The sequence below is a fragment of the Salvelinus fontinalis genome, chromosome 42 (genome assembly GCF_029448725.1).
Source record: "Salvelinus fontinalis isolate EN_2023a chromosome 42, ASM2944872v1, whole genome shotgun sequence".
NCBI classification, from domain to species: Eukaryota; Metazoa; Chordata; class Actinopteri; order Salmoniformes; family Salmonidae; genus Salvelinus; species Salvelinus fontinalis.
This window is the reverse complement of record NC_074706.1, coordinates 15426066-15442767: the sequence shown is the minus strand read 5'-3', so window position 1 is coordinate 15442767 and position 16702 is coordinate 15426066. Positions and strand designations below refer to the sequence as shown.

The window sequence follows — 16702 nt, the reverse complement described above, 5'->3', positions numbered from 1 at the left end:
ACAGATTACAAGGACGTGCACTCCAAGCACACGCTGACCAACAGGCAAGTGTCTTCACTGACATTTTCAACCTCTCCCTGTCTGAGTCTGTAATACCAACATGTTTCAAACAGTGGGTTAACTGCCTGTTCAGGGGCAGAACGACAGATTTGTACCTTGTCAGCTCAGGGATTTGAACTTGCAACCTTTCGGTTACTAGTCCAAAGATGATGCAATCTCTATTGCACTTCACACCTGGACAAAAGGTACACCTACAGTTGAAGTCGGAAGTTTACATACACCACAGCCAAATACATTTAAACTCAGTTTTTCACAATTTCCGACATTTATTCCTAGTAAAAATTCAGTTAGGATCACCACTTTATTTTAAGAATGTGAAATGTCAGAATAGTAGAGAGAATGATTTATTTCAGCTTTTATTTCTTTCATCACATTCCCAGTGGGTCAGAAGTTTACATACACTAAATTAGTATTTAGTAGTTTCCTTTAAATTGTTTAACTTGGGTCAAACGTGTCGGGTAGCCTTCCACAAGCTTCCCACAATAAGTTGCGTGAATTTTGGCCCATTCCTCCTGACAGAGCTGGTGTAACTGAGTCAGGTTTGTAGGCCTCCTTGCTCGCACACGCTTTTTCAGTTCTGCCCACAAATTTTCTATAAGATTGAGGTCAGGGCTTTGTGATGGCCACTCCAATACCTTGACTTTGTTGTCCTTAAGCCATTTTGCCACAACTTTGGAAGTATGTTTGTGGTCAATGTCCATTTGGAAGACCCATTTGCGACCAAGATTCAATTTCTGACTGATGTCTTGAGATGTTGCTTCAATATATCCCCATAATTCTCGTTCCTCATGATGCCATCTATATTGTGAAGTGCACCAGTCCCTCCTCCATCAAAGCACCCCCAAAACATGGTGCTGCCACCCCTGTGATTCACGGTTGGGATGGTGTTCTTCGGCTTGCAAGCCTCCCCCTTTTTCTGCCAAACATAATGATGGTCATTATGGCCAAACAGTTATATTTTTGTTTCATCAGACCAGAGAACATTTCTCCAAAAAGTATGATCTTTATCCCCATGTGCATTTGCAAACCACAGTCTGGCTTTTTTATTGCGGTTTTGGAGCAGTGGCTTCTTCCTTGCTGAGTGGCCTTTCAGGTTATGTCGATATGGGACTCGTTTTACTGTGGATATAGATACTTTAGTACATGTTTCCTCCAGCATCTTCACAAGGTCCTTTGCTGTTGTTCTGGGATTGATTTGCACTTTTCGCACCAAAGTACGTTCTTCTCTAGGAGACAGAACGCGTCTCCTTCCTGAGCGGTATGACGGCTGCGTGGTCCCATGGTGTTTATACTTGCATACTATTGTTTGTACAGATGAACGTGGTACCTTCAGGCGTTTGGAAATTGCTCCCAAGGATGAACCAGACTCGTGGAGGTCTACATTGTTTTTCTGAGGTCTTGGCTGATTTCTTTTGATTTTCCCATGATGTCCAGCAAAGAGGCACTGAGTTTGAAGGTAGGCCTTGAAATACATCCAAAGGTATACCTCCTATTGACTCAAATGATGTCAATTAGCCTATCAGAAGCCTCTAAAGCCATGATATAATTTTCTGGAATTTTCCAAGCTGTTTACAGGCACAGTCAATTTAGTGTTGTAAACTTGTAAACTTCTGACCCACTGGAATTGTGATACAGTGAATTATAAGTGAAATAATCTGTCTGTAAACAATTGTTGGAAAAATTACTTGTTTCTTGATTTCAAAATATATATTTTTGAGGAAAAACGACGTCGAGTTTTTTAAATATATATATATATATTTTTTATATTTATGAATTGGCTCGGAGGCCTGATCAAACCGTCTCGTAGGCCGGACGTCCCCCACCACTGTTTTAGATGGTTGAAAGCAATAGCGGCCTTATATCTTTTTTTACTGCTAATAAAAAAGGTGGCAGAAGGTTGAGCAACACGGGCCAACCCCCACTTTCCTGTTGGTCTATGCAACCCTTAGCCCCGCCCACACGCACTTTGACACTGAACACGGGCCAACCCCCACTTTCCTGTTGGTCTATGCAACCCTTAGCCCCGCCCACACGCACTTTGACACTGACAGCTCGAAAACTAGTGTAACGGATGTGAATTGGCTAGCTAGTTAGCAGGTACGCGCTAGTAGCGTTTCAATCAGTTACGTCACTTGCTCTGAAACCTACAAGTAGTGTTGCCCCTTGCTCTGCAAGGGCCGCGGCTTTTGTGGAGCGATGGGTAACGTCGCCTCGTGGGTGACCGTTGTTGATGTGTGCAGAAGGTCCCTGGTTCGCGCCCGTGTCTGGGCGAGGGGACGACGTAAAGTTATACTGTTACACTAGCTACAATAGAAAATGAAAAAGCAGAGTTAAAAACGTAAGGGTGGGGCTGGAAAGTTGAGACAAAAGAGTCAAAAGCCTTCACTCAAATACAAGTAAATGTAAAAAACGAACCGACTTATTCGGTAGTGGTAGCACTAGTACCACCGACGCTAACATAGAAGTGCTAGACCGACAAGAGGAAGAAGCAACAACCCCGTTTGCGGGTAACAGAGTAACGTCAATGTTAGACGGAGAGGACAGTGAAGCCAAAGACAGTGCAACCGAAGCGGTACATATGTGCCTAAATGTGTTACAAATACAACATGTTGTTTGAGTGAAATATAAATACTATTGGTCCGCTACTGATGTGTAAATGTACCAGAAATAAATAATTGTGGTAAAGCCGTAACTACAGTACTGGGTGTTAAAACCGGCTCTCGGAAAAACTCAAATTTGACGCCTAGCAAAGCTCTGAATGCTTATATTTCGCCGTCCTGTGGGGATTTTGTGGGAAATGGCAATCCCTTGAGTATCAGTGCATATTTTATGCAGGAGAAAATGGCTACAGTGATTTGCAAGTTCCAAGATGTCTCTATTCAAGGCTTTTATGCACCGTTGCCGCCATATTTGAGTTACCTTTAATTTATGACTATGGCGAAGACGGTATGTAGAAAGTTGAGCTCAGCTCCTTTTTGTGATATAACGTCATACTCCTCATACAAGTCTAACTGTATTAAGTGCCTTCTAAATGCATATGGATCAAACTGTGTGAAAATCAGAGTCCAATATTTTTGTATCTTAACGTATTTTGTATCATAATGCTGGCTACCTACATGGAGCTAAACTTTCTGAATGTTTACTTTGATAGCTAATGAGGCGTGAAATGGCTAACGTTACCATTAGCCGTCAAAACAAAGTTGTGACTATTATATTTTCATGTACAGGTGCTGGAGGAATGTACATTTACAATAGATTCTAACTTCAACACCTACACGGTGTGCTTTATTGCCTGCTACGTTTGAGTTTATTTACTGTGTTAAAAAACGATTTTTATAACGCTATCTCTGAAGCAGTGGAGTACGGATCATAATGAATGGAACGGAGTCAATGGAATGACATCGATCAAACACATGGGAACCATTCCACAAACTCCGCTCCAGCCATTACCTCGAGCCCGTCTTCCCCAAATAAGATGCCACCAACAACCTGTGCTCCGAATTTAGCTGGTTGTTGTACTCCTATCTTGAGCCTTTTGTCTCTTTACTGAACCAATTGAAAATGGATTCTGGTGATGTGTGTACTGAAACTATTCTACGTAAAACTATAAGATCACATTGTGTTATTATAGCCATTATTTGCCCCATCTCAGTTATGATTAGGGTGAAGACTGAGCTGGAGGAATGTAAATTCATAATAGTCTGATTAACGCACACTACATTGTGTGCTTTATTGCCAGACAATAAATGAGGAACTCTCCTGAACCTGATGGTCCTGTGTGTGCGTATCAGACCTGCAAAGATACGAGGGGTTACATATATTATACTGTCAAATGCGGAGAGAGAGACTCAAATATTAAATTAATTTGTACAAATCCAGGGTATACATATGAATCGCTGCAAAGTTGCTTCCTGTTTAGTTACGCCTTTGGTCCCGTTCGCGTGGGTCAAACAAAAACACTAATGATTGGTTGACAAATAGTGCCTCTCACAATGCAGGCGGCGATGGCTGCAAGTTGCAGCTGGTGAGGAGCAACTGCAGAAAAAAATGTAAGTCCACTGCAGTCAAAACTTCATGACCTTTGATCACATGGTTGTTGTAAAGTTAATGCCGGTCGACATGTAGGCGCAACTCAAAATGTATCGCCATAATACAACACACTTTGGAAGGCGGTTACCGACTTGGCAAAAGTTATCCACTGAACACATGTTGTCTTTGTAATTGGCACTGTTAGGTTCTAATTATCCGAGTAAGAACTCTACGGACACTAGGAAAACTTAAACCAAGTTTATTCTTCCCAAAGGATCAAACAGCTGAATCGACAAAAGACATATTCACACAAGCACTGATATGTAACCCTTTCTCCTACGCTGAGTCTCCTCCTACACATCTGAACAGCCAATACATCTCTGTTACTAGACAGAACCTTAGTGATACCTGTTCTTCCTCACTTCATCTGACCTGACCTCTGCCCCAAAGTGCTCACTCCTCCCCAACTCACGGCTGTCATGTTGACTCGTACCAGACGGGTTCTTTCCTCCCAAAGGATCCCTGATGGCTAAAAATGACATACCATGACATAATGTAAACGTTATAAATTACCCTCTCGCCCTCAGTGAAGGGAATGAGTATATTTCATGATTTCATGAGTCAAGAAATCAGAACCCAACAACACAAACCAGCTAAATATAAAAAGATGCTTTAACTTAACTGAGATGATTGCATTAAAATATAAACACAGTCGGCCTATTTCAATCATACTGAAATACATTTCAAGTTCAAACAATTTAGTTTGAACAATCCATTTTGCTACTTGTAGGCTACTGTCTGTAATTTGTATCAATATATTTCATGATGTTTAGCCTAACATGTGCACAATGATGTGCCATATCTTGATTTAGTGCATTATTGTAAGGTAAGCATTAGAATAAGCCACCTCCATGAATGCAGGTATAGGTGATCATATTTTTCTAGGAGCTGATCAGTCGTCAGTATTGTGGAATAATTCAAATGTTAAGGTAAGTTATGAATGGAGAAATCTGATCCGAGAGCAGCGTTCCCTTTCTTTCAATCCTATCAGTATCGACACATGCCTCAACCAAGCACTTAGTGAATATTCTCTCTGCATGGTGTTTTGGGAAACGTATGTTACATCTTCGGACATTGTAGGAAAGATGCAATGTTAAAACATTTGTAAGCCTAAGTTCTATCGGAAAACCACCCAGCTAACAAAATGATGTTCCAGGACATGACCACAAAGTTATTTTAGTCCCCACATAAGTCATGATAAAGTTATTGTGAAACGTGCCATCTACGTAGCTGTGGTGTCCACTGACAAAACTTACATCCCAAGTCTTTTCAGGATGTAGAAATGTGGGGGATTTTAAACAGCTAAATAACATTATTCAGTAACGTTATAAGAGTTATTCTTGAATCCTCCTTGAACGTGCACAAGCACTTGCCTTGTTGGTACTGTAGGTACCCACTGAGGAAAGTTACGTTCCCAGTGGTTACCAGAAACTGCATTTTGTAGGTCTCTCGATGTACTTTCTGACATTTAGCAACGTTATGAGGTTGACCTAAAGATGTTTTCACATAACGTATCCTAGATGTACCTGTGGTGTCAGATGACACAAGTTTCGTCCCAAGTCACTTCAGGACGTTGAAATGAGGGGGCCCCTGAACATCTAATGACATTATAAGACACTTCATTGAATCTACCCTGAACGTATACACAGTATCCTGTCAGTAGGTGTCCACTGACGAAATATGTCAAATTCCAGAAAATAAGAAGTTCTCTTTTATCTTTTCTTTTTTTTTTTACTTAAACTGTATCACAATAAATTCGGAATCAAAATCACAGCAATTAGCTCACAAAATAAGAAGTCAGTAAAAACATGAACACTGCACTCCAATCAAGAACTGTAAAACTGCTTAAAGCTAAAAGTTAATTACTATGCTATGTTTATTCAGGTGCTGCTGCTCCATCCTCATCCACTGTCGCTTCCTCGACCCGCTCCTTGAAGTCACAATAACACAAATGAGTCATTATTTTCACTAAACAAATGATCAAAATGCTGGTGCTTGTACATTCCTTTTTTACAAGTACAATCATTTAGCTATACTGACCGACTGGATTAAAGTGAAGTAAAAAAATATATAAAAAATAATAGTGTTCTTTTTAATCATAAAATTAATCATTAATCTTACTCTTGAGCCGAGCTGGTGCATGTTTGAGAGCGTCTGCTATTTTGTCATCTACCTTTTGGTAGGTGGCCTTGGCGTGTGCTTTCAGGGACTCTCCTATGTTGTGAAAGAAAAATTGAAATTGTATATCCCATGTCATATCACTACTTTTCCACCAATGCTGGCTGAGACAGAAGTTGGGTATTGTCCCTCTCTTCCCTCCTAGGCAGTTTTGGCCATGAGACCTCTCTCCCTCACCTTTCCTTTGTCCTCTCTCTCAGATCTTAACAGGTGGTCGGATTTCACATTTAGTTTGTAACTGCCTTGTTACTGATTTAATTCATTTGAAAATTGTATAAGTACACAATTGACTTACCATCACTTGACCAATAATACTATCTACTAAATAATACAAAATAACGATCTAAACTTGTGCGTTTGCTTACTTGTGACAGCATCATAGATTGATAGCCCATTACAGGCCCCTCTTCCCTTTCCTGCCCTTCAAGGAGTAGCCTGTCCACAGCTCCTCTGTTCCAATTTGTCTCATCATTCAAGTCCTCGGCATCTGCAACTTCAGAGAATATCACAGATATTACCGTTACCACATTTACAGTACATGCTTAACATATTTTCCTGTCCATCCCATACAGTTGGTGGGAACAGAATTTTGAGAAAGTAGGCTTGTTTATCAGACTTGAAACATTTAATACATTATGTACCTATTGCGGACAATCTGAGCACTGATGGAGGGATTGTGCGTTCCTGGTGTAACTCGGGCAGTTGTTGTTGCCATCCTGTACCTGTCCCGCAGGTGTGATGTTTGGATGTGCCGATCCTGTGCAGGTGTTGTTACACGTGGTCTGCCACTGGGAGGACGATCAGCTATCCGTCCTGTCTTCCTGTAGCGCTGTCTTAGGCGTCTCACAGTACGGACATTGCAATGTATTGCCCTGGCCACATCTGCAGTCCTCATGCCTCCTTGCAGCATGCCTAAGGCACATTCATGCAGATGAGCAGGGAACCTGGGCATCTTTCTTTTGGTGTTTTCAGAATCATTAGAAAGGCCTCTTTAGTGTCCTAAGTTTTCATACCGTCTGTAAGCTGTTAGTGTCTTAACGACCGTTCCACAGGTGCATGTTCATTAATTGTTCATGGTTCATTGAACAAGCATGGGAAACAGACCTCTTAAGAATTGGCCCCTTTTTTTTCAATTTGAGCCTAAAATGACATACCCAAATCTAACTGCCTGTAGCTCAGGACCTGAAGCAAGGATATGCATATTCTTGGTACCATTTGAAAGGAAACACTTTGAAGTTTGTGAAAATGTTAAAGGAATGTTGGATAATATAAAGCACTAGATCTGGTAAAAGATAATACAAAGAAAAAAACAACCGTTTTTTTGTATTTTTTTTGTACTTGGATCTTTGAAATGCAAGAGAAAGGCCATAATGTATTATTCCAGCCCAGGTTTAATTTTGATTTTGGCCACTAGATGGCAGCAGTGTATGTACAAAGTTTTAGACTGATCCAAGGATCCATTGCATTTCTGTTCAAAATGTTGTATCAAGACTGCCCAAATGTGCCTAATTTGTTTATTAATAACTTTTCATGTTCAAGACTGTGCACTCTCTTCAAACAATAGCACGTCATTCTTTCACTGTAATAGCTACTGTGAATTGGACAGTGCAGTTAGATTAACAGGAATTTAAGCTTTCTGCCAATATCAGATATGTCCATGTCCTGGGAAGATTCTTGTTACTTGCACCCTCATACTAATCGCATTAGCCTACATTAGCTCAACCGTCCCGCAGGGGACCCACCCTTTACAATGAAGATCTGTGAAGTTATTTGGATTTTTACGAATTATCTTTGAAAGACAGGGTCCTGAAAAAGGAGCGTTTTTTTTGTTGCTGAGTTTATTTTGTCTCCTCTCTTAATCATTGTTGCGCTGGCAAGATATGAGACACTGTTTACAGTTAACTATTTATCCATCTCTTTGGCTGAAAAGGGTCAACCATTTAACTGATCAATTCACCCCATCTCTCTTCTCCACCCACTGCTCTGGTACAACTTCAACAGTGTTCTCTTTTGCTAAATGTACAACATTATAAGGCTGTGTGCCCTGTGCAGAAAAACAAAACACCAATTCCACACTGTTCAGTCTATTGATTTACCAGCCAAGATAGTTTGCAAAACTAATACAGCTTGTAAACGTGGCTGTAGCTAAATGGGGCTTGCTACAGGCTGTGCAAGTTGGTAAGCACAACACCAGTGCCATGGTCCTCAAGTATAATAGCTCGCTTAACAAGACTGCTCTTTGCACTGAGAAAAAAACAACCGTTTTTTGTATTTTTTTTTTGTACTTGGATCTTTGAAATGCAAGAGAAAGGCCATAATGTATTATGCCAGCCCAGGTGCAATTTAGATGTTGGCCACTAGATGGCAGCAGTGTATGTGCAAAGTGTTAGACTGATCCAAGTATAATAGCTCGCTTAACAAGGCTGCTCTTTGCACTGAGACGCATTCATGCGCTCCTCGTAGTGGTGCGGAAAGCCCAATACAGTCTGGAGTCACAAGGACTCAGCGTGTAAGATTCCAGATGCTGAAACACCCTGCAGAGGTAAGTATCAGAGGCATCTTCTTGGCTCACTACCTCACACCTATCATTAAGTATGTAGGCATTGTTTGGCCGTCTCATTTTGATAACCTGTTGGCGAGGAGAAGCTCTAACGGTGCATTCTTGCACTCTTAGAGATTTGAAGAAGTCGCCTCATCCCTGAACGGACCATCTTCTTTAGTTGTTGCAAGTAGTTCTCAAACTTGAAAGCTCTACAGTTGTCAAGGCAGCCGTGTTCGTCAGCATCAGCAGTGTGTTGCCAGGACAACAACCTCTCCCTCAACGTGACCAAGACAAAGGAAATGGTCATGCACTACAGGAAAATGAGTGCCGAGCACGTCCCCATTCTCAACGATGGGGCTGTAGTAGAGCAGGTTGAGAGGTTCAACTTCCTTGGTGTCCACATCACCAAAAAGCTATCATGGTCGAAGCACATGAAGACAGGAAGACGGCACGACAATACCTATTCCCCCTCAGGAGACTGAAAAGGTTTGGCATGGGTCCTTAGATCCACAAAAAGTTATACAGCAGCACCATCGTTATTGTTATTTTGTTGCTCTTTTATTTAATTTTTTTAAACTTTAGTTTATTTTGTAAATATTTTCTTAACTCTTTTCTTAACCAACTCTTGTTGGTTAAGGGCTTGTAAGTTAGCATTTCACTGTAAGGTCCACACCTGTTGAATTCGGTACATTTGACAAATACAATTTCTCTCAGCCAGTCATCAGTCATTTGTGTGAGTGCCGTGCTTGTTGAATGTCATTCACACTATAAGCGTGCTGAAAGTCTGTAGTTAATTTATTTACAGTAAAATAGCATTGTATCTGGTCAAACACCATTTTTGCTAATGTTTTACTAAGGGTTGGTAACAGGCTGATTGGTTGGTTATTTGAGCCAGTAAAGGGGGCTTTACTATTCTTAGGTAGCGGAAAGACTTTTGCTTCCCTCCAGGCCTGAGGCCATACACTTTCTAGTAGGCTTAGATTTGAAGAAATGACAAATGGGAGTGGCAATATCGTCCGCTTATTATTCTCAGTCATTTTTCATCCAAGTTGTCAGACCCCGGTGGCTTGTCATTGTTGATAGATAACAATATTTGTTTCACTTCTTCCACACTCAGTTTACGGAATTCAAAATTACAAAGCTTGTCTTTCATAATTTGATCAGCTATACTTGGATGTGTAGTGTCAGGGTTTGTTGCTGGCATTCCATGGCTAAGTTTGCTAATCTTGTCAGTGAAAAAATCATTTCAGTAATTGGCAATATAAGTGGGTTTTGTGATGAATGAAATGAATTCAATGAATTATGGAGCTGAGTTTGCCTTTTTGCACAACATTTCTCAACTTGCCAATCAGCCATTCTTATTTGCCATTCCTTTTGCCTCATCTCATCAATCCATTGGGATTTAACAGTTTTTACAGTCATTTTCTTAATTGGTTCATTTCATAAATGTGTCAAGTGCAGCATCTGGTTGCTCCTCATTACACACCACAGACCAACAAATATTTACTACAAAACATCTTGCAGGACCTCTTATACACTATATTAGGCCCAACCTTTGGAACTTTGGTTTTCCTGGATATGGCTACTATATTGTGATCACTACATCCGATTGATTTGGATACTGCTTTAAAGTAAAAGAGTGTCAAACTATTACTCAAAACCAAATCAATATCCTTGGGCAGTTAGACGGACATAAAATAGCTTACTACCGTCATGGGACTTCAGTTAATTGTTTTATTCTATGTTGATACAGCATTCAACCCACATAATGCATTGTGCATTTACAGTGTATTCGGAAAGTATTCAGACCCCTTGACTTTTTCCACATTTTGTCACGTTACAGCCTTATTCTAAAATGTATTTTTTTAAATTCCTCATCAATCTACACACAATAGTCAAATGACAAAGCAAAAACAGGTTTCTAATCATTTTTGCACATTTACTAAAAATGAAAAATCACATTTACATAAGTATTCAGATCCTTTACTCAGGACTTTGTTGAAGCACCTTTGGCAGCGATTACAGCCTCGAGTCTTCTTGGGTGGGACACTACAAGCTTGGCACACCTGTATTTTGGAAGTTTCTCCCATTCTTCTCACAGATCCTCTCAAGCCCTGTCAGGTTGGATGGGGAGAGTTGCTGCACAGCTATTTTCAGGTCTCTTCAGAGATGTTCGATCGGGTTCAAGTCCGGGCTCTGGCCAGGCCACTCAAGGAAATTCAGAGACTTGTCCCGAAGCCACTCCTGCATTGTCTTGGCTGTGTGCTTAGGGTCATTGTCCTGTTGGAAGGTGAACCTTTGCCCCAGTCTGAAGTCCTGAGCATTTCGGACCAGGTTTTAATCAAGGATCTCTGTTTGCTCCATTCATCTTTTCCTCGATCCTGACTAGTCTCCCAGTCCATGCCGCTGAACAACATCCCCACACCCTCATGTTGCCTCCACCATACTTCATTGTAGGGATGGTGCCAGGTTTCCTCCAAACATGACACTTGGCATTCAGGCCAAAGAGTTCAATCTTGGTTTCATCAGATCAGAGAATCTTGCCGCAGAGATGGTTGTCCTTCTGGAAGGTTCTCTCATCTCCACAGAGAAACTCTGGGCTTCTTTCAGAGTGTCACCTCCCTGACAAAGGCCCTTCTCCCCCGATTACTCAGTTTGGCCGAGCGGCCAGCTCTAGGAAGAGTCTTGGTGGTTCCACACTTCTTCCATTTAAGAATTATGTTCTTGGGGACCTTCAATGCTGCAGAAATGTTTTGGTACCCTTCCCCAGATCTGTGCCTCAACACAATCCTGTCTCTGAGCTCTACGTACAATTCCTTCGACCTCATGGCTTGGTTTTTGCTCTGACATGCACTGTCAACTATGGGACCTTATGTAGACAGGTGTGTGCCTTTCCTAATCATGTCCAATCAATAGAATTTACCTCAGGTGGACTCCAATCAAGTTGTAGAAACATCTCAAGGATGATCAATGGAAACAGGATGCACCTGAGCTCAATTTCGAGTCTCATAGCAAAGTGTCTGAATACTTATGTAAATAAGGTATCACAGTTTTTTATTTTTAATACATTTGCAAAAATGTCTAAACCTGTTTTCGCTTTGTCGTTATTGAGTATTGTGTGTAGATTGATGAGGGATTTTTTTTAAATAGGTAAACAAAATGTGGAAGCGGTCAAGGGGTCTGAATACTTTCCAAATGCACTGTAATGTTTTTTTAAAATTTATCAAAACCAAATTCGAAAATCATGATTATGTTTTATTAATCGAACTGAAACCGAACCGACCTCAAAAAGCACTGATCGCTCAGCCCTTACTTTTGTATTTGTTTTTGTTTCTCTATTTTCTATGAATTTTAAATAATTTTGTCAAAAATACTTATTTAAAACTTCAATAGCTTCCACAATATATGACTTACATGAATGCAACCAACTGTCATTGTTTCATGGCTCCTCCCTCCAATCCACAGAAAATTTCTTCTTTGTCTATTTAAAAAAATATATTGACTACATTAAGAAATACTTTAAAACTTCAGTAACTTCCACCCCATATCACTTGCATGAATACAACCAATTATTGTTGGTTCATGGACTTGAAATTACTTGTTATAAAAAAACAAAATGTGTTAGACTCTGGTTCTGCCCTTCATACGGTGTGTTTGGCAGCCCAATTCAGATATTTTTTCCACAAATTGGTCTTTTGACCAATCACATTAGACCTTTTCACATCATATCTTTTTCAGAGGAGATCTGATTGGTCAAAAGGGTGGTTAGGGGCAGGGCTAGGGGCCTTGTTGACCAGTGCCCCTTTCAGGATTCTTTAAAGGTCCTGTTAAGTCATCTTGTTTTCCATGTAAGATAGTCTTTGGGCATCAAAAACATGAAACACAATAAGAATATTCAAATAAAATGTTTAGAATTGGTTAAATTGTTGCTTTCTCTCATGCAAGTCATATGGAGTAGAAACTATTTAAGTTTTAAGTAAGTAGTGGAATTCTAGTGGAAAATGCTAGTGGAAAATCCTAGTGAAAAGGATCCTAAACCATTTTAGATGAAAATGTGTTTGGTGTGTGGGTGAGACATAAACACAGAAAGATATTAGGTTTATACCGCATGCATACTTTATTATAAGTGCCTGGAGTATGTACGCTGGAGGCTTCCTTCTGTTGAAGAACAGACAGAACACGTTTCCTATGCAAATCAGTATGCAAATCGGTGATGATGAACTTTATGTTCCCCACCTGTCCGTCATTCAGGACAGGTGGGGCACAGTTTTGAGCCACACCTATTTAGCTAATGGAAATATGTTCAATATCCCTCTGTCGTGTGCTTTTCAGTGATCCTTGATGTATTATTATTTTTGTAAAGAAAATGAAACAGTCATTTGGTGGAAGATTTTCCCCTTGCTCAGAGAATGTATTCCATGTGAACTCAATTTCAGACAGCATATTCAACTACCAGTGCTAAAACTTTGTTTCCTGATTTTCACCATCACATCAGGCCTGTTAGTACCTAAGAAGAACTGGGGCACTCAAGTCAATAGTGTTGTTCCAGGCGACTACATTGTAGAAGTGCTGCACTAATCAACTCATGATTGAATGTCGTTGTTATTTGCAGTCCGGCATCAGATTGCCATATCATGTGGATGTGGTTACTGACGTGTTAAACACTTATCCAGGTGTTGTGAGATTTTAGTGTTTTGCAGACCTCCTGGAATACTGCTATTGTGTTGATATTGAGTCTCTCTCTGTCCACAGTACTCTGTGCTTCCCAACGAACAGTCAAGTCTGAGACTCAGCGGGTGAATGGCATCTTGGGAGAGTCGTTATCTTTTCCAGAGAGAGTGTTTAAAACTGGCTATTTAAGGTATGGAGAAGACACCAATGCATTTGTGCTCAATGGACAAAGCCAAATAGATCCAGAAGAGAGATTTAAAAATCGCCTTCCCTGGGACAATGAGACAGGATTATTCAGTCTGTCAGACCTACAGATAGAAGATGCTGGGGTTTATTCGGTGGAGAATAAAGATGGAAAGAAGAGGGCACCTCAATTTAACCTCACTCTTTACTGTAAGTGTGTGTGTGTGTGCGCGTGTGCGTGTGACGTTTCCAAACCTCAGGTGACAGGGTGTGACAGCAGCTCCTGTCGTGCGGTGTGTTCTGTGGACAACGGAAAAGAGGTGACCTTGACCTCGTACAGAGGAGAGGAAAAACTAAACCAGACCAGCAGTCCTGATCTCACCACCGATCTCTCTCTCCGTTTGGAGGTAGAGGGAAAGAACTACAACTCCACCTACAGCTGTGTGGCTGCTAACCCTATCAGCAATGAGACAGTTCCTGTCCCAATATGTTGCAGCAAAGATGGTCATCCCAAGGAGACAGGTAAAAGTATCAATTGTTCCCATTGTTCTCTCTCTTACGTTTGGTCTTAACAGGAGATGGTCACGGTTGTTTTATACGGGTATCCTTGATTTATTTGGCGTGGGCTACGGCCAAACAGTAGCCTGTGTTGAGTTTGGTTAATAAACCCGGGAATTCGTAAACTCAATCCTCTGTCTGGACAATTGTTCCTTTATGATCTAGCCTGATCAATTACAGTATTTTTTTCATCTCAGACGGGTTTGATACAATTCTCTAAATGTTTAAAAAGCAGAAGGCACACACACAAACACACTCACTACAATCATTACTTTATAGATTGGCTTCTATGGTGCCAAAAAAGACCGTTCGCAGAGAGACGGGTAGCTGTCTTAACAGTAGTCCTGAGTGTTTACAGAACCCGTCCGGGAGATGAGCATCTGTATGTATTTGTCAGTTAGTCACGCCCCCGCCTTATATTTACTTAACTTTATTTATCTTCTTAGATTCATCCGAAAGAGTGCAAGTTGACACTGAGTATGCAAACGCTTGCTTACAAAAACAAACAGATTAGGAATAATGCAACAGGGCTGATAGACAATAAAACCAGTTTTGGCAGCCCTCATGGCTACAACTGTAAGCTTTAGCGCTATGCAAACATCTTCTATCTGTAGGTCTGACAGACTGAATAATCCTGTCACATTGTCCAAGTGAAGAGTTGCACAGACCACCCGAGTTTGATACCCGGCCTGATGCCATTGCAACCATGTGATATGGTTGGGTTGCACAATGAGAAGCCACACACAGCACATACAGTATGGTATATAGTAATGCCTTTGATCTTCACATTGTCTTTTAGAGCTGTGAACTTCTTTGAAATGTGTTTCCTCCCACTAGTTTTAGGAAAGATCCTAGGTGAGTTGTGTTGACTGTTGAGTTACCTACTGCAGAACAATGGGAGTAGACGTGTCTTGGTTCTTTCCTCTGGCACAAAGTATCTAATAATGAAACTATTACCTATATTATCCTTTTTTTTGGTACTTTCCTACCCATTTTCTCTGCCCCTCTTCCCCTATCTATGTGTTCCCTCTCCGGCCTCTAGGTCACCAGGCTGCTTGTTATGGTGCACACCTGTCACCATCGTTACGCGCTCCTGCGCATCGTCAGACTCACCTGGACTTCATCACTTCCTTGATTACCTGCCCTATATCTGTCACTCCCTTTAGTTCCTTCCCCAGGCGTCATTGTGTCTGTTCCAGTGTCATGGCTATGCGTTGTTTCATGTTTGGTATTATGTTAAGTTTATTTATTAAAACACTCTGTCACGTTCCTGACCTGTTGTTTTGTATGTGTGTGATGGTCAGGGCGTGAGTTTTGGGTGGGCAGTCTATGTTTTCTGTTTCTATGTTGGTTTTGGGTTGCCTGGTATGGCTCTTAATTAGAGGCAGGTGTTTTGCGTTTTCCTCTAATTGAGAGTCATATTAAGGTAGGTTGTTCTCACTGTTTGTTTGTGGGTGATTGTCACTGTGTCTGTGTTTATTGCACCACACGGTCCTGTCTCGTCTCGTCTTGTCTCGTTCGTTCGGTCGTTCCTGTTCATGTGTTCTTTGTTTCATGTAAGTTCGTAGTTTAGGTCTGTCTAGTTCGTTTTGTTATTTTGTAAATTAGTCTAGTGAATTTCGTGTCTGTTCTTCGTCTTGCAATAAAGTCATTATGTATTCACAACCCGCTGCGCCTTGGTCTACTAACTCACCGAAAGACAGCCGTTACAGAATCACCCACCAAACCCAGATCAAGCAGCGGGTTAACGGACAGCAACGACAGCAGCAGTGGGAAAAGGAGGATTGGACATGGGAAGAGATCCTGGACGGTAAAGGACCCTGGGCAGAGCCAGAGGAGTGTCGCCGTTCCAAGGCGGAGCTGGAGGCATCTAAAGCGGAGAGGCGACGTTATGAGGAGGCAGCACGGAAGCAAGGCTGGAAGCCCGCAAGTACTACCCAAAAATTTCTTGGGGGGGGCTAAGAGGTAGTGGGCCGAGGGCAGGTAGGAGACCTGCGCCCACTTCCCAGGCTAACCGTGGAGAGCGGGAGTACGGGCAGACACCATGTTACACAGTAGAGCTCACGGTGTCTCCTGTACGGGTGCATAGCCCAGTGCGGGTTATTCCACCTCCCCGCACTGGTAGGGCTAGATTGGGCATTGAGCCAAATGTCATGAAGCCTTACAGGCTTACATGGCACCAGCCTTACGCATGGTATCCCCGGTTCGCCAACACAGCCCAGTGCGGGTTATTCCACCTCCCCGCACTGGACGGGCTACGGGGAGCATGCAACCAGGTAAGGTTGGGCAGGCTCAGTGCTCAAGGGAGCCAGTACGCCTACACGGTCTGGTATTTCCGGCGCTACCTCCTCGCCCCAGCCCAGTACCACCAGTGCCTACACCACGCACCAGGCTTCCAGTGCGTTTTAAGAGCCCTGTTCC

At 41.7% G+C, this 16702-nt stretch overlaps 1 protein-coding gene across 1 annotated transcript; it reads left to right on the top strand.

Annotated features, from left to right (window-relative positions):
- Nucleotides 1-8848: 8848 nt before the first annotated feature.
- Nucleotides 8849-15150, top strand: LOC129841079 (SLAM family member 5-like). Its single transcript, XM_055909183.1, has 3 exons — nt 8849-8869; nt 13570-14245; nt 15119-15150. Exons 1-3 carry the CDS (start codon nt 8849-8851, stop codon nt 15148-15150), a joined length of 729 nt encoding a protein of 242 aa, XP_055765158.1.
- Nucleotides 15151-16702: the final 1552 nt, after the last annotated feature.

What these genes read in the sequence shown, in the direction of transcription:
- LOC129841079 (XM_055909183.1), top strand. Translation starts at nt 8,849, where the DNA reads ATGCTGAAACACCCTGCAGAG. An exon ending in TGCTGAAACACCCTGCAGAG is followed by an intron (nt 8,870 to 13,569) that starts GTAAGTATCAGA and finishes AGTGTTTTGCAG; the next exon opens with ACCTCCTGGAATACTGCTAT. An exon ending in TGGTCATCCCAAGGAGACAG is followed by an intron (nt 14,246 to 15,118) that starts GTAAAAGTATCA and finishes TCCTCCCACTAG; the next exon opens with TTTTAGGAAAGATCCTAGGT.